Raw genomic sequence first — 23,127 nt, 5'->3', positions numbered from 1 at the left:
CTTTCTTTCTTTCTTTCTTTCTTTCTTTCTTTCTTTCTTTCTTTCTTTCTTTCTTTCTTTCTTTCTTTCCTTCCTTCCTTCCTTCCTTCCTTCCTTCCTTCCTTCCTTCCTTCCTTCCTTCCTTCCTTCCTTCCTTCCTTCCTTTCTTTCTCTTTTTGTGGGGCAATGAGGGTTAAGTGACTTGCCCAGAGTCACATAGCTAGTAAGCGTCAAGTGTCTGAGGCTGGATTTGAACTCAGATCCTCCTGAATCTAGGGCTGGTGCTTTATTCACTGTGCCACCAAGCTGCCCCCAAGGCCTGCCTTACTTGAAGGGAACTCTGCTCATTTCTCCTTTCACCTTCCAAAAGTTGTTCCTAGAACTTCTAGGTTTACCTATTTGAAAGGATTATCAATTGCAGACTCATATTAACCATTCATTCTTTTTTGTGTTGTTTTCCAGTCATGTCTGACTGTCACCCCATTTGGGGTTTTCTTGGCAGAGATATTGGAGTGGTTTACCATTTCTTTCTCCAGCTCAGTTTACAGATCGAGGAAACTGAGGCAAACAAGATTAGGTGACTTGTCCAGGGTAACACAGGTATCAAGTACCTGAGGCCAAATTTGAACTCAGTAAGATGAGTCTTCCTGACTCCAGGCCTGGCACTCTATCCACTTGGCTGCACCTAACTAAAATATTATAACATTAAAATATATTAACTAAAACATTATTAAATAATATGATTAAATATTAAAATATGTTAACAATACAATAGCAACAAAACACAAAAGGCCTCAGATTCACTTTGTAGCTTTATTGATTTTAACAGATTGTCTTCAGAACACCAGCTACTGATAACTTCAAAAAGGGAAAGAGCATCATACATAACATAAGATGTTATCATTCAAAGTACCAGGAGGGAGTGCAGTTTATTGGCTTCTCTTTCCAGATGCTCTCCAGTCTCCTAGACCAAGATGCTACCATCTCCTTTCTCTTTTCTTCTGATGTGTATTCAGGAGCAAAGCTGACCTGAGGGGCGAGGACTTTGAAACCACAGAAATGCAACACACCATGCTAGACTCAGAAAGGGAGAAAGGATTTGTTCAGAAATAAGTCCCTAAATATATTTCAACCCAGGTAAACACCATTCCCCCCCCCCCCCATAGTAGTAAGAGGGAGACATCAAGCTTTGAGAAATCAGTTGAAGCAACAGCAACAACAAAAGCCTCTTTAAAACTATAAATTCACAGAAAACAAATACATAGCCTTTTAATCTATGAATACAGAGAAAGTCTTGTCAGCAATTAATATTTACAAGTTGTACTTTTATAATTCAAATACCTATCAAATACTTTGGGTGGGGCAAAGTAGATTAAGACACTCTTGTGGTATCTGTGAGAACAAGACTGGAATCTGTGGTATGCTAGACCAGGGCTTCTTAAACTTTCCACTCGTGACCCATTTTCACCCAAGAAATGTTTACAGGACCCCAGATATGTAAAACAGGCATACATAACCTTTTACTGTTGCCAAATTTTTCACAACCTCTAAAGTTTAAGAAGCTTTGTGCTAGACCAATAGTATCTAACTCAAATTGAAACAGATGTTATTAAACTCTATATGAGTCCCTGTGAACTGCTTATTGATTTAGAAAAACACATATTAACATTAACTGATTTCTTGAATTTCTTATTTATTTTGTTAAATATTTCTCAATTACAGCTTAATTTGTTTGGGGCGGCATTCAGTCTAGGCAATGCTACAGTTGGGTAGCTTTGGAAACTGGTCCTTTACAGGCCCCCCAAAATAGCCATTAATGGGGGGCAGATAGGTGGCACAGGGGATAAAGCACCAGCCCTGGATTCAGGAGGACCTGAGTTCAAATCCAGCCTCAGACCCTTGACACTTACTAGCTGTGTGACCCTGGGTAAGTCACTTAACCCTCATTGCCTGCCCCTCCCCCCCCAAAAAAAGAATAGCCATTAATGGATGGATGTGGACTTGGAAGGAACGCCCCAGGGATCCATCCATAGCTCTCTACTAAGATTTTTACCAATGACTTGGACAAAGGCAGGATTTTATTAAGGATTTCCTGCAGGATACCATATCCCTCCCCCCCTCCTTTTTTAAAGAAAGGAATAAACATTTATTTATTCCTTTATTTTTATTTTTATAGACAAATACTGTGCTGAAAATTGCCTAGAATATGAAATCCTGGGGCAGCTAGGTGGCGCAGTGGATAGAGCACCAGCCCTGGAGTCAGGAGTACCTGAGTTCAAATCTGACCTCAGACACTTAACACTTACTAGCTGTGTGACCCTGGGCAAGTCACTTAACCCCAACTGCCTCACTTTAAAAAAAAGAAAAAGAATATGAAATTCTACTTGGTTTATTGTTTGCCAGTGACCAAAAAGCATTTGACCCTGTAGGGTAAAACTCACCTTAAAATACTCAAGGAATCTGTCATATATATATATATATATGTGTGTGTGTGTGTGTGTGTGTGTGTGTGTGTATATATATACACATATATATACATATATATATATAAAATCCTTTTTTTTCTCTTTACCCCTCCTCTCTTTCTCTCTGTCTGTCCTTATCTTTAGATTGATTAAATTATTCATCAAATATTTATTAGGCATCTAATTTACTTTGTGCAGGGCTCATTTCCAGAGCTGGTACTCAGTGTAAATGTTCAATAAGTCCTTAGCTGATTGATGCATTCAGAATTTTCTAGTCCTGTTTTCCTTGAAGAAATGACTCTACTCAAGATGTAGCAAGAGGTGAAGTGAGATAAGGAGGCAGTGATATACAGCAGTAATATTATGTTTACCTGTAGGGGCCACAAGATGTATTTAATATCTCCACTGAGCCCTGTTTTGGAGTACAACTCAGCATCACCCCCCGTGGTTAATGAAATGAGGGCTAATTTGTTCTGGAATTGAATACAAGAAAAAATATGAAAGACTGATTTTTTAAAAAAACATAGAAATATTAATGAGAAAGGTTAGCAGCAATTCAAGGTAGGAAGTAGGTCAAATGGTTTTCTAGAGTTTAGTTTGAGATTCCCCCTCCTCCCACCTCCAAGGCTCCCATAAGAAAAAAGGATAAAAATGAAAATTCTACCATCGAGGATTTTTCATGAGGGAGAACCAGTAGTAGACACAAGGATGACAGCCCACACCAGGTATATGTAATAATACAGAAAGGGTAAGTTCAAGCTAAGCTCACTTTAGTAAAAATGCAAATGTGACATTCAAAACTCCAGCGTACATACAAGCTGGGGCAAAAGGTAGCCAACAACATACTTCTACATTCAATTTGCACCATTGACATTTTCTTTGTCACTTTCTTGAATCTTGACAATCAACAAAATAATAAATCATGCCCTGATTTGTAGTGTTTGCTGATATCTCTGAGGTAGGTGCTGACACTAAAATTTAACAACCAGCTCTCTCAAACGAGTATGATCTGACTCCAGTACTGCTCTGCTCCAAGTACACATAAATATAGTGCCTCTTACTAGATGTCCCAACACAAAGCAATGATAGAATGTAAGGAAATTCTATGACAAGCATCCAGGCTTCCAACAGAAACATTGAACAGGGGGTACAGTACATCTGACTACAATTGACAATGAGGACTTGGTATAGTTTTTTTTCTACAGAAATTTCAAGGGCTTTTATAATAAAACACAGTTTAGGTAACAAGTACATAGATTTATTTTGATGGCAGAACTTTGTTAAATATTCAGAGTAACACCCTCATTTCTTTTAAATTTTTAAAATTTTTTATTTTTATTTATTTATTTTTAATTTTTTTTTTAGTGAGGCAATTGGGGTTAATTGACTTGCCCAGGGTCACACAGCTAGTAAGTGTTAAGGTCTGAGACCGGATTTGAACTCAGGTACTCCTGAATCCAGGGCCGGTGCTCTATCCACTGCACCACCTAGCTGCCCCAATTTTTAATTTTTTTTAAGCGAGGCAATTGGGGTTAAGTGACTTGCCCAGGGTCACACAGCTAGTAAGTGTTAAGTGTCTGAGGCCGGATTTGAACTCAGGTCCTCCTGAACTTGAAACTGGATCAGATGAGGGTGGGTCAACTCCATGACCCAACTGATCCTATCTACCATCCAAGGTCCCATGGGGGCAGGGCTACAGGAAGAAAGTGGCCTCAGGATTGGTGGTATTCCATTCTGGAAGTTGGAAGCTAGTCTGGATGTAGTGAGGGAAGGAGAATTAGCTAGAGAGCTAGCACTTGTGTCCAGTTCTGTGGACCTCTTGAGGGAGGACCCAGAGAAAGGAGTGACTAGGCATATACACAAAGTTTGACCTTTTGAGATTGGAAAGAATGAGTTGAAAATGAGTGAGGAGAGGATCCAGGGAGTGTGTCCAGCAGAGAGTGGTTGAAATGATCAATGTTGGTGAATTCTACAGCAACTGTACATGGGGGGGGTGGTAGATTTCCATCAACACAGTGAGGAGGGGAGAAGGTGACCTGGGTCCTCACTTTCCTCCTCCCTTCATCAATGAGATGATCAGTAGATTAAGAGGAGGGATGAGAGGCTGTCAGGTAAATTTCTGTCTCCTATAACTTCCTGAGTTCCATTTAGTCAACTCTGGGAAGAGCACCTGGGTGAGAGAAGGTGATTGAAGGACAGTGACAGTTCATTAGAAAAAATAAAAGAAAGACCTAGCCTACATCTTCAAGAAGTTTATTATTAAAAGGAGAAGAGATATGAGAATGTAGTTCAAGATGGTAGGGGTTGGGGGTGGGAAGGAGAGGTCTTCCCTTTCTGAAACAGGAGGGAAGGAGAAGTTAATAAAGATTGAGAAAAGTTCTGATGCATAGAAAAAAGTAATTCAGGGAACTCATGTTGTATGACCTCAATCTTTTCAGTAACATGGTGGGTAAGACCCTTTAGGAGAGTGGTAGAGTTTAAAAAAAAAAAAAAGGATTACCAAGCAAAAGAGAAGGCCCAGGAATGAAAATAACAGGTCTTTGTTTGAAAATTCATGTTTGGAGGGGGCAGCTAGGTGGCGCAGTGGATAAAGCACCAGCCCTGGATTCAGGAGGACCTGAGTTCAAATCCAGCCTCAGACACTTGACACTTACTAGCTGTGTGACCCTGGGCAAGTCACTTAACCCTCATTGCCCCGCAAAAAAACAAAAAACACAAACGAAAACAGAGAGAGAGAGAGAGAGAAATCATAATCAGTTTGGGAAACCTATAGTCTCAGGCCTTGCTTTAAGAGATTGTGATGATAACAACTCGTGTTGAACATACCTGGAGGAAGCCACGATCAAAGCATTCTGGAAAATCAAAAGCGAATCCTTGGCAAAGTACTCTGTCCATCCAGCCTTTCATGATGGCAGGCACGCTGAACCAATACAAGGGAAACTAGGGAAGGAGGACAGGAAAAACTTCAGTCACAAGACAGAAGTAAATGCTTCAACCTGGTGGGAAATTTGTATAGGACTTATTTTATTTTTTAAAATATATTTTTATTTATTTCATTCACTGTTTTCCAATGTCATGTAAAAAAATTTAACATTCATTTAAAAAATACTTTTAATTCCAAATTCTCTCCCTTCTGCCCTCCCCTGCCTCTTGAGAAGGCAAGCAATATGATATTGATGATGCATATAAAGTCAGGCAAAACATATTCCCACATTAGCCATGTTGAAACACACAAGCTAAGAAAAATAAATTTGAAAAGTATACTTCAACTTGCAGTAGTAAGTATGACCCTGATGGAGGAGGAAGAAGGCTGAGGGTGTGGAGATGGACAAGACTTTGAGGTCTCACTTTTATAGGGTTTTTTTTGGGGGGGAGAATAGACCAACTCTTATCTGTGTCACCTTGTTCATGAACATATCTAAATCATCTCGAAGTTATTGGTAAAACTTCAAGGTCATCGGTATCTCTTTTGATATTCTGCTGGTCCAGAGCTGTGAATGTCAGGATTTTGACAGGAACTCACATATCACATGACCAGAATGTTGACAAGAAGTCCCTAGATGGTTTTCCTTTATTTGGCATGTTATTGGAATGTGAATTTTTTAACACCAACATTTTATATTCTTGGGGGGGGGGGCAGGGCAATGAGGGCTAAGTGACTTGCCCAGGGTCACACAGCTAGTGTCAAGTGTATGAGGCTGGATTTGAACTCAGGTCCTCCTGAATCCAGAGCTGGTGTTTTATCCTCTACGCCACCTAGCTTCCCTGAGGATGTGAATTTTTAAGAATATATGATGTAGTTCATAAATTATGTTCCTTGGATATTTGGGACAATTTGTACGTGACTTCAGGTTCCCTTTTGCAATCGTATTTCCTGCTAAAATGTATTTACTATATCAACTAGAGGCAATCAGGAGGACTAGAGCAAGGTTTTAACACATGGATTTTGGGGAAAGCATTACAAACAGGCTTTCCTTCCACACTAATGGTACAGTGTTCTACAATATCCACAAGAGGGAAGCACTTCTACATTCCTTTCCAGGCCCAGGACCCAGCCCCCTTGCTCTTAATACACGCAAGGTTTGCAAGGGATTTTTGGTGTCCAACTCTGACTGTTACTTGTAAGTTAACAAAAAGTTTGATGAGTCTACCCTGTCTTTTCAATCATAGCACATGAGTCTGCCTCTCTTGATCTCAGAACATTACTGTAATTTGTTTGAAATGGGCTAAAGAATGTGGCGCTTCTCAATTGATAAGTGGTCAAAAGATATGAACAGGCAGTTTTCTATTTTTTTCCCCAAATACATGTAAAAATTTTTAACAATTGGTTTTTGTGAAAAATTTGAAACCAGAAATCTTTTTTTTGGGTGGGGCGGGCAATGAGGATTAAGTGACTTGCCCAAGGTCACACAGCTATAGAAATCTTATAAGAACAAATGTTGAAAACTATCTCTGCATGTAACTGGAAAATAATAAAATACTTTTATGGAAAAAACCCAACAATTGGTTTTTGTTTGTTTTTGGAAGGGCAATGAGGATTAAGTGACTTGCCCAGGGTCACACAGCTAGTAAGTGTCAAGTGTCTGAGTCTGTATTTGAACTCATTTCCTCCTGAATCCAGAGCTGGTGCTTTATCCACCTCGCTGCCCCCAACTTTTTAAAATTGAGTTCCAAATTTTCTTTCTCCCTTCCTTTCTCCCCTTTCCCTGAGACGGCAAGTAATTTGATATAGACCATACATGTACAGTCATGCAGAAAATATTTCCATATTAGTTGTATTGTGAAAGAGGACACAGAACACAAGAAAAAAACAAGAAAAATAAAGTTTTTAAAAAGTACATTTTGATCTTCATTCCAACTCCATACGTTCTTTCTCTGGAGGTGGATAGCATTTTTCATTATAAGTTCTTCAAAATTATTGTGGCTTATTGTATTGCTGAGAACTAAGTTATTGGTCATAGTAATTTCTGTTACTGTGCACTGTGTTTTTTCCTGGTTCTGTTCACTTCACTTTGCATAAGTTCATTTAAGTCTTTCCAAGTTTTTCTTAAAGCATCCTGCTAATCGTTTCTTATAGCAAATGGCATTATATCACAATCATATACCAGTACTTGTTTAGCCATTCCACAATTAATGGATATCCCCTCAATTTCCAATTCTTTTTCACCACTAAAAGAGCTGCTATAAATATTTTTAATACATAGGTTGTTTTCCTTTTCTTTTGATCTCTTTGGGATACTGATACATCAGTACTAGTATTTCTGGTCAAAGGATACGCCCAATTTTATAGTCCTTTAGGCATAATTCCAAATTGCTCTCCAAGATGGTAGGATCAGTTCATAACTCTACCAACAGTACATTAGTGTCCTAATTTTCCTATATCCCCTCCAACATTTATTTTCCTTTTCTATCATATCAGACAATCTGATAGTTATGAGGTAGTACCTCAGAGTTGTTTTTTTTTGCATTTCTCTAATCAATAGTGATTTAGAGCATTGTTTCATATGACTATAACTAGCTTGGATTTTGTCCTCTGAAAGCTACCAGTTTTCTAAGGAAGAAATCTAAGCTATCAATAACAGCTTGGGAAAAAAAAATGATCCAAATCACTGTTAGAGAACATCCCACTTCACACCCATCATTGGGTTGGAAGTTTGGAAAAATTGACAAAAAATGGAAATGAAAAAAAGCCAGAGGGGCTATAGGAAAGAAGGCACCTTAATGCACTTTTGGTAGAAGTATGGATTGGTCCAGACATTCTGGGAAACAATTTGGGACTACGCTCTTGAAGTGACCCAATTAGGTATACAAGTCTATACCCCAAAGATATCAAAGAGGGAAAGGATCCATATATTCAAGTAGATTCATGGTGGCTCTTTTTGTGATGGCAAAGAATTGGGAACTAAGGGAGTGTCTATCAATTGAGGCACACCTGAATCAATTATAGTATATGAATGTGATGGAATATTATCATGCTGCAAGAAATTATGAAAAGGATTATTTCAGAGAAAAGTCATCTGAACTGATGCAGAGTGAAGTCAACAGAACCGGGAGATCAATTTCTATAGTAACAATACTCTAAACATAATTTAGAAAGACTTAAGGACTCTGATGCAATGACTAACAAGGATTCCAGAGGAACAATGATGGAAGCATGCTAGCTACCTCCTAACAGAGAAGGGATGGACCCAGGGTGCGGATGGAAACAATTTTTTCTTTGGACATGGCCAATGCAGGAATTTATTTTGCTGAATTTAGGCATATTTGTGACAAGGGATTTTTTTTCTTCTTTTTCAACAAGGTAAAAAGGCAAGAAGATGAGAAAATACGATTTTTATTCATTGATAAAATAAAATTAAAAAAGTAAAACATGTTGGTTCAGGATTCAGAAGCAGCTATCAGTCCCTTAGGACTGCTAATATTAGGGCTGGGCTTGTGGTCCAGTATGGAAAGAGAATTGGTTCTTATCTCAGAGGACCTGGATTCAAACCCTGCTTCTATCACTTGCTACCAGAATAATCTCTGAACCATAATTTCATAGGATCATGGAATTTAGAGTTGGAAGGAACCATGGAGGGAGCCCCCTCATTAGTCAATAAACAATAAACATTTATTAAGTGTCTCCTATGATACAGGTACTGTGCTAAGAGTTGGGGATACAAATAAGAAAAAAACCAAAGACAGACTTTGCCCTCTAGGAGCTTACAATCTAAGGGCAGAAGACAATACACAAAAGGAGGTTGAAAGGTGAGGGGAGAAGGAAACTGCAGCACACAGAAGTAAGTGACTTGCACAAGGTCACACAACTAGTCTAAGGTAGGATTTGAAATCAGATCATCCAGTGTCCTATCTGCCACATTATATTTCCCTGTTTCTTCAACTAGAAAATGATGGCATTTGACTAGAAGACCTCCTTTATTTGTGTCTCTAATGCTATGATTCAGATTTAAGAAAACGCTACAATTGTTTGGTTATTTTTGGTGAAATCATTTTTCAAACTCAATTGTCCAGATAGACTTTTGTTTGTTGTTGTTCAGTTGTTTTTCAGCCATATCCAACTCTTTGTGACTTCATTTAAAGTTTTCTTGGCAAAGATACTGGAGTGGTTTGCCATTTCCTTCTCAAGCTCATTTGACAGATGAGGAACTGAGGCAAACAGGGTTAAGTGACTTACCCAGGGTCACATAGCTGCTAAGTGTCTGAGGCCATATTTAACTCAGGTTTTCTTGACTCCAGGCCTGGTGCTCTACCTAATACCCAGTTGCCCCAGATAGACTTAATTATACTCAAACTGCCATCCTACAGACTCAAAAAAGGATGGGACACCCTAAAATATATGGACAGTGCATTTCTTATATAGACAGGTTATGGGTGACACCTTTCATTAACATTTTGCCTTGGTCTCAGAATTTAAGCTTATGATATTGACTACCCTAATCTCAATTTACCTTTGAAGACATAGCCTTTGAGGCAGTGAATTATTAGGTAGTGCCCTGATTTATGACATAAACCCATGCCTTGGTTTATGGGTGAGTGGGCCAGTGGAATTTCCAATACCTATATATGGTACCTAAAAGTATTTATTCACTGGAAGAATCCAGTTCAACGTATTTTATCAAAGGAAACACTGACCTGAAAGATGATTAAATCGGCTTCTTGTACCTTCTTTTGCTCTTCAATCACATCACTGGACAGAAATCCTTTCTTATAAGCCATATGTGCCTCTACCCCATAATTGAAGAAGTCCGAATTATTCAAAGGACCTGCAGCAGAATACACCAAATAATAGTTATTCAAAGAATTCTAATTCCAATAATTCCCCCCAAATATGTCACAGACCCTTCTTAACAGACTGGAATCTAATTTTCTACCTCTTGGATGGCGGTCCAATGAGATACAAAATTAACAGCATTACAGTGAGTCTAAAGACCATTTATTGTGGCCAATTCATCTAATTTATAATTAATGTCCTTGAGAATTAGAGGTTCATGGTGATGGCTTGTCTTGAGCAGGAGGGCCTAATTAAGGATTGGTCAGCAGACATAATTTGAAATTGAGTGTGATTTATGACCTCTTTTTACCTTCTTTTACTTGAATGAAGGAATGAAAAATTTCGTTTTTTTGCTGCTCATTTGTTTTTATTTTTTTTTAACATTCTATTTTATATAAAATTTTGAATTCCAAATTTTCTCCCTCCCTCCATCCTCTCCCCCTTCCCTAAGATGGTAAGCAATTTGATAAAGGTTACATATGAGGAATGAAAATTTTCAAAAGGCTGTGTGATAAGTATATCTGGTGGAAAGAATGCAGTTTAGAGTCTGCACTGGGTTTGAATTCTGACCCATTTACTGGCCCTGTGATGCTGGACAAATTAATTTACCTCTCTGGGCCAAAATCATCTCTATACATGGAATTTTCGGATCAGTTTATCCAGTTCTAACCTCTCTCCTAATGGACATCTCAAGTTGGATGTCCCATAGCCATCACAATCTCCACATGTCCAAAAAGAACTCATTATCTTTACTCTCTAAATCCACCCTCTTCCAAACTTCCCAGTCATTGCCCAGGACACCACCATCCTCCTAGTCACCCAGGGCATCCCACAAATCCAAATGTGTTGCCAAGTCTAGCCTATATACTTCAATGGCTCCTTATTACTTCCAAGATCAAATGTAAAAAGCTTTTTGGCCTCCAAAACCCCTTATAATCTGGTCCCTTCCTACCCTTCCAGTCCTCTTATACGTTATTCCGTTCTACGTGTACTGGGACCCAGGGACTCTGGCCTCCTTGCTATTCTTGCTTCTCCTGACTATGGGCATTTTCACTAGCTGGCCCCCATTTTTAGAATGTTCACTTCCACCTCCTTGCTCCACTGGCTTTCTTCAAGACTAAGCTCAAATCTAACCTTCTTCAGGAGGCCTTTTCTGGTCCTCCTAGCTGCTAAGGCCTTCCTTCTGAGATTATACCTCCATGTATATATTTGATATATAAATAGTTGTTTTCACACTATCTCTATTAAAAACATGGGGTTCTTGATGGAAAGGGCAGTGTTTTTGCTGTTCTTTGAACCCCAGGGCTTAGCACAGTAATTGGAACACAGCAAGTGCTTAATAAATGCTTGTTGATTGGTTGATTAATAGTTTACTCATTTGCAATATGAAGATAATAACAGGGCTGCTATTTAAGTCAGAGGTTTCTAACTTGTGGGGCAGCTAGCTGGCTCAGTGGACAGAGTGGGGGATCTGAAGTCAGGAACACTCATTTTAGATGCTTACTAGCTGTTTGACCCTGGGTAAGTCACTTAACCCCATTTATCTCAGTTTCCTTATCTATAAAATGAGCTGGAATTATTGTGCTATAAGAAATGACAAGCAGGATGATTTCAGAAAATCCTGGGAAGACTCATATGAACTGATGTATAGTGAAGTGAGCAGAACCAGGAGAATGTCGTACACAGTGACGGCATTGTTGCTTTATGAGTAATTGTGAATGACTTAACTACTCTCAGCAATACAATGATCCAAGACAATTCCAAAGGACTAATGATGAAGCATACTATCCACCTCCAGAGAAAGAACTGATATTGATTGCACACAGACTGAAGCATGCTATTTTGTGCTTTTTTTTTTACTTGAGTCTTTTTATGTAAAATGACTAATATGGTGTTTTACATAATTACACATGTATAACCTATATCTGATTACTTACCACCTCAGGGAGGAGGGAAGGTAGGTAGGTAGGGAATGAGAGAGGGATAGAATTTGGAACTCAAAACTTTAAATAAATAAATATACCTTAAAATGAGCTGGAGAAGGAAATGGCAAACCACTCCAGTATCTTTGTCAAGAACAACAAAATCTAACTCATAGCCTAACAAGCAGTAAACTGTCTGACCCAGATTAAAATGTAATTGAAAAATGCTTAACAGAATAAATAAAAATACAATACAACATGGATAATTTATGGCTTGCTAAGTCAATAAGGATCAGACAATGATCTGTTTCTATTTGTCTGATCTAAGTCACAGGAATGTTTTGAATAAAGTGCTATTCCTATTCAGATGTAAGCTAGTATAATATTGATTCAATCCCTGATTATGAAAAAGGCCTAACATGAACTTGTGGGGAAACCTCTGAAAAACATGACTAGAGGTTGGTGTTTCCTCAGACTAGGGCAAGGATTTAGAAACATGGTCCCATGAGGCCTATGAATCCCTTCTCCAAGTAAGGTTTTTAAATGCATTAAAGTACAAAGGATTAGAAATAAAATTATATACAATTATGTAGACATGCAATTATAAAATGCACAAAAATTTATACATTGTTTATGTATAACATAAAATATACAAATATTTATTTACATATAATATATAATAAACTACATTATAGAATATGCAAATGCCTATATGTAATATCTATTTGATAATTGTTTATACAATATATAGTAATGAATATATACAAATTTAAATAAATATGTTGATATATAATATATAGATCTATATCTATATAAAATATCTACTTATTTATATCTAGGGGCAGCTAGGTGGCACAGTAGATAGCATGCCAGGCCTGAAGTCAGGAAGACCTGAATTCAAATCTTTTTTTTGTTGTTGTTGTTGTTGAAGCAATTGGGGTTAAGTGACTTGCCCAAAGTCATATAGCTAGTAAGTGTCTGAAGCAGGATTTGAATTCAGGTTTTCTTGACTCCAGGGCTGGTGCTCTATCCACTGTTCCACCTAGCTACCCTCTGAATTCAAATCTTGCCTCAGACACTACCTGGGGCAAGTCACTTAACCCTATCTGCCTCAGTTCCCTCATCTGTAAAATGAGCTGGAGAAGGAAATGGCAAACCACTCCAGTATTTTTGCCAAGAAAAAAGCAAAAAACAAAAAACAAATGGGTCACAAAGAGTCAGATAAGCCTGAAATAACTGAAAAACAATATGTATGTATATATGTGTGTGTATCCATTATGTGTGTATATGTTTCTGTCTATCTATCTGTCTGTCTGTCTGTCTATCTCTAGGTAGAGGTTTGTGGACATGAGATTAAGAATTTCTGGTCTATGCATCAGCATACTTTGGCCAGGGCCTTAGAGTAGCTCTCTGCCCTAATCCTTCCCTTTCTTTTCCTCTCTCAAGCCACCCTGGAGAAACATTCTCTAAATGCTGGTTCTTCTGAAGTGCTAGCCTCTACCCACTTCCTTTGTACTTCTGGAGCTGGGGCTATGATTCACCAGGTGACCATGGCCCCAGTCCTCTACTTTACTTTCTGCCCACAAAAGTAAACTCTATCTTCCAAGCCATCCCTGGGGAGTGAGTGGCTGGCTCCACCAGCTGGTAGCTGACCCATTCCCTAAACCATTAACTCACATGTTTACATCTACCTACTTTTGATGGAGTTGTTGCTCCTGGAAACTGGTTATTTCCTGACAACTTAAATCCTACCCCTCAAACAGAGAGAATGTTGGGGGCACCTTTTATCACAATGACCTTCTTCCAAAGCCTGGCATATCAATCTACATGGCTACCTTTGGATATGCAGAGAGAGAGACAAAACTGCCACCTTAAAATGCAAGCTATGTATCGATTGATGACTCACCTGTAAAATCTTTCCTTGTCGCTCTTGGCTCAAAGTTCATCTCATACAGATCAGACACAGTGACTTGGCAGCCCTGACTGCTCAGTTCGGTCACGGCTGCATCCTTCAAGGATCCATTCATAGACTTGGGCTCCTGATGTGCGTAGACTATGAGGACTCGTTTCCCTGGATCAGAGAGTGAAAAGAAAATCTCCCTTGAGGAATGGTCCTAGTTCTTAACAGCAACTATGAGATATAAAGGGAGTGTTCACAAAAGCATTGAACAGATGAGTAATATATAAAACAACAAGGCTTTTATTATAGTATACCTTTATTCACTTAAGGGAAGCTTTAAGACATGAAGCAAAACATCCAAGGTTGTTCAGTGATGCAGTCAGTAGAGCACAGAACTTGGGAGCCAGGAAGACCTGAGTTCAAATCCTGCCTCATACACATAATAACAAAGTGACCCTGGGCAAGTCATTTAACCTCTCTCTGCCTCACTCTCCTCATCAATAAAATGGTGATAATGACAGCACACAACCCACTGGGTTGTTGTGAGGATAACTTCAGGATAGGACTTTGCAAACCTTCAAGTGTCATATAAATGCTGGCTATTATTAATGGCCTATCAGTGGGAGTATTATCCAGTTGCACTCAAAGCACAAAAGAAGTACATTAGATCCTCATTATTACATGGATGATTAACATAAAGAGTGGAAAATACAATGGATTAAAACCCATCTAAGGTTCATTTTTCTCATCTGATGAGTACTTGATAATTTCTAAGGTGGTGTCTTTGACTCTTGACCTAGAAATTATGCAAATTAACCCAAGCATTTATTACATGCCTACTGTTTAACTTGCTATGCTAGGTCCTATCCTATTCATGAGAAGACAAAATGTTGTCTCAAAATATAACTATGCACCATAATAACTTGATATTTGTATGTTTAGACCTTTTATTCCCATTGTCTAATCCCTGAAAAAAGGGGGGCTCTACTATAATCACCAATTTGTGAAATTGCGAGTCAGGAGTCACAGAAATAGTAACTATAATAGTTAAAGTTTATATGATGCCTATTGTATACTAGGCACTGTTCTAAGTGCTTTACAATGACTTCCTTTTAGCCTTAAAACAACTTCCCCTTCCCAAGTTCACTGCTCATTGCAGTCCACCAAGCTGCCCAGGGCCCCGGATTATAGAATCCAGTTGGCATCTGCAAAACCATAGCTTGGCACATCCATTGGACATCCACGGGAGAGCTGCTTTGGGCTGACAGAGCACTCTTCTTAGAAAGCCTTATCCAATTATCCTTCCCTACAAAAGGATGAAGTAGTTGGGTGACATGGGATTTTCTGTCACCTCCAGGAAGCCTGTGGTTTAGGGGATGGTTAACAGAGGATAATTGCTCGATTTAGAGCCAGGGGCTTCTGAGGCTAAAAATATGAAATCCTTGGTTTGTTTGGGCTGAGCTCTTGATAAGAAAACACAAAATTAAGCTGCTTTAGGCCATGGAGCTAATGTATATTTTTGGCGTAGGATGGGGGCGGGGGGCGCATCTGAAAAATAGGAGTTACTCTAATTCCTGATATTTTTTTCACCCTGACTGAAAAAAGGCACCTCTTCTTACCTGTCATTCCCCAGGGCCGTGGAGTCTCCATCGCCAATGATATTGTCCCACTCATTGCACAGAAAAGGACCCTGTCGCGATGGCTGCAGGTCGGGCTGAGGATACCCTGCCCACACCTCCACTCTGCACAGTTTGGGGGAAGATAATGATCTGGAAGGGGGAAAAAGCATGTGCTCATGGAGGAGGAACCAACAGCAGTGGAGGGTGGGGATGAGGAGATGCTCCTCAGGGGCTACCATGGGGCTGGTGGGCTGCTGTGGGGATCCCCTTGCTGAGAGAAGTTTTAGAAGATGAGGGGGAAGAGGGGGAGGGGGGAGAGAGAGTGAGCCAGAGAAAGCCAGAGCAGTTCCTCACCCCAACCACCGCCACCCCAGTCTGGAACAGCTTCCAAATTGAGCAATGGAAAGAAAGGCTTGCAAGGTCTCTTGGACTCTACATAGGGCGACAGAGTGGATATGAGGGCTGCTAGCTCCTCCTCTCTGGATTCACCCTGATCATCAGTTCTCAGATTTAGATCAAGAAGGGACCTCAGGGGCAGCTAGATGGCAAAGTGGATAAAAGCACCAGCCCTGGATTCAGGAGGACCTGAGTTCAAATCCGGCCTCAGACACTTAACAATTACTAGCTGTGTGACCTTGGGCAAGCACTTAACCCTCACTGCCCCCCCCACACAAAAAAGGGACCTCAGACACCATCTGATTCTCCCATTTTATAGATGAGGAAATCAAGGCCCAGAAAAGGAAAGAGGTCACAAGTGGAAAAAAACAGGTGAAATCTGAATCCAGATCTCTTGATTCCAATCTAGTGATCTTTCCATAGTATGGAAATTTCAGGTCCTCATTGAATAATAGATGAGTCTCAAAATGGAACAAAATGAAATTTAATTTAAAAACTTAAAATTTTAATTAAAAAATTAAACGGATTCAAATCCAGCCTCAGACACTTGACACTAGCTGTGTGATCCTGGGCAAGTCACTTAACCCCAATTGCCTTAAAAAAAAACCTAAAAATTAAAAGGAAAAAAAGTAGCTAGGAGATTGTATGTTTTGGGGTATTTGTATGCCCAGTAGCTTAACCTATGACCCAGCACACAGTAGGCACTTAATAAAGGCTCTTGAGCTCTGATGACTGAAGATTTCAGCCAACCAGTCCAGCATGGAAGCTGGGAGAAGCCAGGGGTCTTGGGACTTGACTTGGGGGACTCTGAGCTTGAAATTGATGACTGTGCTTTCTTTACAGAACTGAGATAAACTGTGAACCTCATCCCCTTCCACTCTTCAGAGACTGAGGTAGTGTAAGAAGGGAGGGGGATTATCCCTCCCAAGTGTTGGGGGAGTACTTTGCATATTTATGCTTATATCTTTTGATGCAAATATTTCTTTGTAAAAGCTAAAAATATTTGAACAAAAACCAAACAGGCGAACAGATAAACAGATAAACATAGACAGACAGACAGACAGAGATAAAGGCTTGATGAATCCATTGAAGAATGGGAGAGGCCACAAGGTAGACTGAAAACTGAAGCCTAAGAAGGTCCAGGCAAAATAGAGTCAGTCAATCAGTGAACAAGCTTTTTATTAAGTGTTTGTTCGACCTCAGACACTTGACACTTACTAGCCCTGTGACCCTGGGTAAGTCACTTAACCCCAATTGCCTCACCAAAAAAAAAAAGTGTTGTGTGCCATGTACTGTGCTAAATGCCAGGGATACAAAGAAAAACAAAAACAGACCTCTGCTCTCGAGGAACTTACATTCTAATGGATGAGACAAACATGAAAATAACCAGGTACATATAGGACACCTGTAGTAATATGGGGGGTAGCTGGGTGGCGCCACAGGGCACAAAGTGTTGAGTCTGGAGTCAGAAGGGCTCAACTGCCTGAGTTCAAATCTGCCCTCAGGCATTTACTAGCTGTGTGACCCTGGGCGTCACTTAACCCTGTTTGTTTCATTTCTATGGGCCCCTGTCCTCATCTGGAAAATGAAAGGATTGGCTTCTTTAATGTTTAAAGTTCCTTCTCACTCTAATATTTTATGAACCCCATGCGGTTAACTTTCTCATGTTCTCCAGGATGTCTACCCTTTTCTCTCCTTCACAAACTATATCAAAAAATAATTAAAAAATAAAAAATCATGACTGGCTGAACAAATTATGATGTATGAATGTGATAGAATACTACTGCATTATAAGAAATGGCAAAGGGGACAGATTCAGAGAAACCTGGGAGGACTTGTATGACATGATGCAAAGTGAAGGGGGCAGAACCAGAAGAATAATTTCTACAATAATAAAGACAATCCACTTGACGGACATAAGAACTCTGACCAGTGCAATGATGAGTGGTCAGAAGTCTCTCTTATTTCTGGTGTGATTCCTCTGAGTTTATCTCCAGTTTATCTTGTCTGTCCATAGTTCTTTGTACATGATCTTTCCCTTTATATCATGGGGTCCTTGAGGGCAGAGGTGTTTTTTTTCCTTTCTTTGTAGCTCCTTGGCAGAATGCCAGGCACATAGTAAACACTTAGTAAATGTGGGTTGATTTGACTTGACTGATGAACTACGCTACCCATCTCCTGACAGAGAGGTGATGGATCCAGGAGACAGAATGAAACATGTTTTTGGACGTGAACCAAAGGGGAATTTGTTTTGCTTGACTATGCATATTTATAACAAAAGTTTTTCCCCCTTTGTCTTTTAAATTGGGAGGGGGGGAAGAAGAGAGAATAAGTTTAATTATAAAATTAGCAAGTTTAATTATAAAATAAAATGGAAGATAATCGAATAAGTGGTCTATAGATTGGCATAGACAATACATACATGATGACCATTCAGCCTTATTTCTTTGGGGTAGTGGAAAGAAGGTTAGATGTGAAATCATAGGAACTGGTTTCAAAACCCAGCCATTACCACCTCTGTAAACTTGTATAAGTCACTTAATTTTTCTGGGCTTCATTTATAAAATGTGAAGGATTGGACTGAATGATCTATCATGTCTCTTCTAGCTCTAAATTAATAAGGAACATGATTCCTATACAGAAACCAATCCTTCCCCTACTGGAAAAATAACCCAAGGCCCATGCCTCCTAGAATATGTCAGAATCATCTTCATTGATGAAATTCAGCATCTGGCTCATGATAAAAAATTAGTCTTTTTTTATTATGAAGGGCCACTTTTGGGGAGAGGGTTGGGAAGGTAATATTAAAAAGGATATAAAAATTAAAATAAAATATTTATTAAATATTTTAATATTTATTTTTATTTTATTTTAAATAATATTTATTAAAATAAAATATTGACAGCTAATCATGAACTAATACAACTAAATAACCATTTCCAAAGGATATTCAAACATAGTTTCCATTCCAATAAGCAAACACCACTCTGAGGGCAAAGACGTATTCTTTTTTTTTTTTTTTATGGGGCAATGGGGTTAAGTGACTTGCCCAGGGTCACACAGCCAGTAAGTGTCAAGTGTCTGAGGCCGGATTTGAACTCAGGAACTCCTGAATCCAGGGCCGGTGCTTTATCCACTGCGCCACCCAGCCGCCCCCCAAAGATGTATTCTTACAACCTGGAATGAAGAGTAGCACCTGGAGTAGCTCTCACACTGATAGAGGGTCACACCCACAGGCAGGGACATGGGCATCTTCCAGCTAGTTAGGTGCCTAAGAAGTTTGGACCTGTACTACAAAATCCTTACGGCCACTGAGGAGAAGGGTTGAAAACTCAGGGAAGCTGAAATATATCTGGGGCATGACCTTAACTGTAACTCAGAGATTAGCACAGTGCCTGGCACAGAGTAGTCAGTTAATACATGTTGATTGATTGACTCAAGCATGGTCAGTGTAGGCTGGGTCCCCTGGATTCTGGTTGGGGAGGGGACAGCTATAGCCACTTTAAAAAGTGTTAGTTGGGGGCAGCTAGGTGGCGCAGTGGATAAAGCACTGGCCTTGGATTCAGGAGGACCTGAGTTCAAATCCAGCCTCAGACACTTGACACTTAACTAGCTGTGTGACCTTGAGCAAGTCACTTAACCCTCATTGCCCTGCCAAAAAAATAAAGTGTTAGTTGGAGGGGCAGCTAGGTGTCTTACTGGATAAAGCATGGACCCTGGATTCAGGAGGACCTGAGTTCAAATCTAAACTCAGACACTTGACACTTACTGGCTGTGTGACCCTGGGCAAGTCACTTAACCCTCATTACCCTGCAAAATAATAATAATAATAATAATAATAATAATAATAAGTATTGCTTGGAGTTGAAGAACTGGGAAGCGCAAAGGCATGTAGGATGCTAAAATCAAGAACTTGAAGTGAGCTAAAGACCATTTGGGACAAGGGTTCTTAACTTCAAGTCTACAGAGCCCCAAGGAGCCGATGGATACATTTCAAGGGGTCTGTGACCTTAGATGGGGGGAAAATTAAACTTTTTATTTTAATATTACCAACTTCCTTCATAATACTACTTTTTTTATCTCCATTTTACAGATAAGGAAACAGGCAGTAGGAGCAGGGGCAAAATGTTCAATCAATCCAGCCAAGCGTTTGTCAAAGCCTTCTCCAGGCTCAATACAGTGTAAACTCCCCAAGGGTGGAGAGTACTTTTCATTTTTTGTCTGTGTGTCCTTAACCTTCAATGGTATGCCTTACAGGTAGGTGGTAAACAGAGCCAGGAAAACAGTACGAACTATGATTACAACAATTTAAAGAGAAAGAACAATCAGCACAACACAAGTGAAAATGAGGAGTGGCTAGGTGGCATAGTGGATACAACACAGGCCCTCCATTCAGGAGGACCTAAGTTCAAATCCAAACTCAGACACCAACTGGCTATCAGACCCTGGGAAAGTCACATAACCCTGATTTGCCTTAAAGAAAAAGAAAATGAAAACTGACATGATGGATAGAGATGATCACAGAGGATAAAATGGACAATTTCAATTATGTAAAGTTAAAAATATTTTGTTCAAACAAAACCAATGCAGTTAGCAAAGCATTTGAAAAACAGTTCCCTTTTTTCTTTTTATTTAATTCTGACCCTAACAAACAACAAAAAAGGGCATTGCCATATACATAATAGAAAAAAGAAGATTGCTGTTAAACTCTAGATCTGTTATCTACAGCTTGCTTTTCTTTTAAATTATATGATCAGTTCATCTTGTAGCTTTCAAAGCTGTACTGCATGTCCGTGCTTCTTTCTGGTCTTCTGTTCTCTTGTCTGCATTTCAAAAAAAGAAATGATAGAACAGGTAGTTTCTTGGTAGAAAAAAATGCAAGATATCAGCAACCATATGAAAAATTCCCAACCACTGATAATTGGAGAAATGCAAATGAAGCTATGAGATTCCAGCTGATAACCAACCACTGGTGGTTATAATGATGTGAAGCTGTTAGGTGGTGAATATGGTAAAAGATTGGAGAAGATGTCAAAAAAAGGAAAATGCCAATCGTCAGAAGGGCTGAAGGAAAACAGGCAGGTTAATGCCCAGCTTTCTTAAACTGTGGGTCATAATTGAATGGGGGGGGGAGGGGTTCACAAAAAAAATTGGAAGTAAATGTATATCAATTTTATATACCTATATAACCGGGGGTCATGTAAAAATTTCTCAGGAGAAAAGGGATCATGAGTGGAAAAAGTTTATGAAGCCCCGCACTCATGCACTGTTGGTTGACCTGTGAATATTCTAATGATTCTGGAAAGTAATTTGGAACTGTGTCCCCTAAATCACTAAGCTGTTCATACCCTTTGATCCAGCCATTATTAGATCTATACTTCAAAGAAATCAAAGAAAGAAGAAATGATATGGGTATATGATAATAATAATAATAACAACAACAACAATAATAGTTAACATTCAGAGGAGACGGAGGAGAGGAGGCAGGAAGAGGAGATGGTGATGGAGGAAAAGGAAGTGGTAATGGAAGGAGGAGGGAGAATTGGAAGAGGAGGGGGAGGAGGAGAAGGAGGGAGAGGAGGGGAGGAAGGGAGGAGGGGAGGGGGGAGGAGGAGGAGGATACAGGGGAAATACAGGTAATATAGAAACAAAAGATTGCAACAGAAATCCATGTTTAAAAAAATAAAGAGCTAAGCCCTTTCTGAAGTGGTTTAAGCAATCTTCTGCCTGCTTTGAGGCATGCTCTGTGTGTGTGTGTGTGTGTGTGTGTGTGTGTGTGTGTGTGTGTGTGTGTTGGGAGGAGAATGAGCATTACACAAACACAAAGCACTAGACTTACCAGCACACAAGCCACAGCAAAAACTGTAACAGGAAAATCTGCTTCCCACTGTGAAGACCTCCACCCTCACGAATCCTGGTATCCCCCCAACCAGGCATTGGCAATAAGGGGGAGGATTTCTACAGCTTCCTGTGTCAGGGTTGCACCACGGCCCTCTACACCAAGGCACCACCAACCTTGCTTGTCGTAACTGGCTGAGAAAAGCTGCTGAGGCTTCCGTCTGTTGCAACTAGTACTGTCTGAAAATTGATCCCAACTTTCAGACACTACTGCTTTCTTAGCTTGCTCCCCCGATCACCCCTTTGGCCACAGGAGAGCACAGCTAACTGTCCTTGCCTCTTTGGATCACCAGCTGAGCACTATTTGAAGGAGACAGGAATTCAAGGCTGCCTCTCCATAGTCTCGCTGTTTGCAGTTTGTTAATTTCATCTACTTTTCTTTTAAATGCCTCCTAAATTTACTGACCAAATATTTGCTGGCTAAATAACTGAAACGAGAAAATGAGAAAAAAGATAAAGGAATTAAAGAAATCTAAATACAGTTTTCTTTGGTCAAAATAACCTGCTTTTAGTCTATGCCCCGGGATCATAGAGTTCAACATTTAGAAATCCTAACCAGGGCTGATCTCTGGTATCTAGCAAAGTTGGAAAGTCCAGTAAATAAGTAAGGTACCCAGATCATGATGATCATGGGACCCTGGTAGAGGGGCAGTTTGAGTCTGATGAAGTGCTTAATGCTTGTTGTCTGACTGACCTGTCAATACAAATACTTATAGAAGCATGCTTATATGCTTACTCACCACACTCTCTATATTAGGATGGCAAGTCTAAACTGGAACTGAGCAAATCATACCAACTTCTACTTGTAGCAGCTGGTTCTTCCCTTACCCAATAAGGGTTTTCCCTATAAAAGTAACTGTGGGTACTCTGGGTCTTCTCAAACTGATAGCTTATCCCTACCTCCTCAGCCCTCCACCATTTACTTTTATTTGTTCAGCCAAAGGACGCAATTTGTTAAAGCAAAGACATTTAATGGACTTGCCTAGTAAAATGTAACCTGTAGCTAAGGGCCCCACAAGGCTCTAGGCTTTCACAGATTAGTTTCAGTGATGGGGGCCTACTCTTAGAAGGTAAATTTTTCTGATTAACTCATTGTTCCTACCTGCTCTAGGAAAATCTCTAAAATAACGTAATATTCTTTGCAAAAATAAAGACCTAATAGTCAGAGAAATATTAA

General features: G+C 39.6%; 1 protein-coding gene across 3 annotated transcripts; it reads right to left on the bottom strand.

Moving 5' to 3' along the window:
* Window positions 1–773: 773 nt before the first annotated feature.
* Window positions 774–22,269, bottom strand: LOC122734334 (ribosyldihydronicotinamide dehydrogenase [quinone]-like). 3 transcript variants are annotated; one of them, XM_043975084.1, is made up of 7 exons: window positions 22,068–22,268; window positions 15,657–15,806; window positions 14,044–14,208; window positions 10,077–10,207; window positions 5,271–5,384; window positions 2,816–2,917; window positions 774–1,053 (listed from the first exon to the last, which is right to left on the bottom strand). In XM_043975084.1, the coding sequence occupies exons 2-7, from the start codon at window positions 15,709–15,711 to the stop codon at window positions 880–882; spliced, it is 741 nt and encodes a 246-aa protein (XP_043831019.1). In that variant the 5' UTR covers window positions 15,712–15,806; window positions 22,068–22,268; the 3' UTR covers window positions 774–879. The 3 variants fall into 3 exon arrangements, with proteins under 3 accessions (XP_043831019.1, XP_043831018.1, XP_043831020.1); XM_043975083.1 differs by having other exon boundaries at window positions 21,892–22,266; XM_043975085.1 differs by lacking the exon at window positions 15,657–15,806 and having other exon boundaries at window positions 21,892–22,269.
* Window positions 22,270–23,127: the final 858 nt, after the last annotated feature.

The sequence above is a fragment of the Dromiciops gliroides genome, chromosome 1, assembly GCF_019393635.1.
Source record: "Dromiciops gliroides isolate mDroGli1 chromosome 1, mDroGli1.pri, whole genome shotgun sequence".
NCBI classification, from domain to species: Eukaryota; Metazoa; Chordata; class Mammalia; order Microbiotheria; family Microbiotheriidae; genus Dromiciops; species Dromiciops gliroides.
This window is presented reverse-complemented; position numbering and strand designations above follow the sequence as displayed.

Bases quoted from the DNA above. Each gene is read 5' to 3' on its own strand.
- LOC122734334 (XM_043975084.1), bottom strand. From the start codon at position 15,711: ATGAGTGGGACAATATCATTGGCGATGGAGACTCCACGGCCCTGGGGA. The intron at 5,385-10,076 runs GTCAGTGTTTCC...CTCCTTCCCTAG, and splicing joins CCGATTTAATCATCTTTCAG to TTTCCCTTGTATTGGTTCAG. The intron at 1,054-2,815 runs GTAAACATAATA...TTCTGAGTCTAG, and splicing joins ACATCTTGTGGCCCCTACAG to CATGGTGTGTTGCATTTCTG.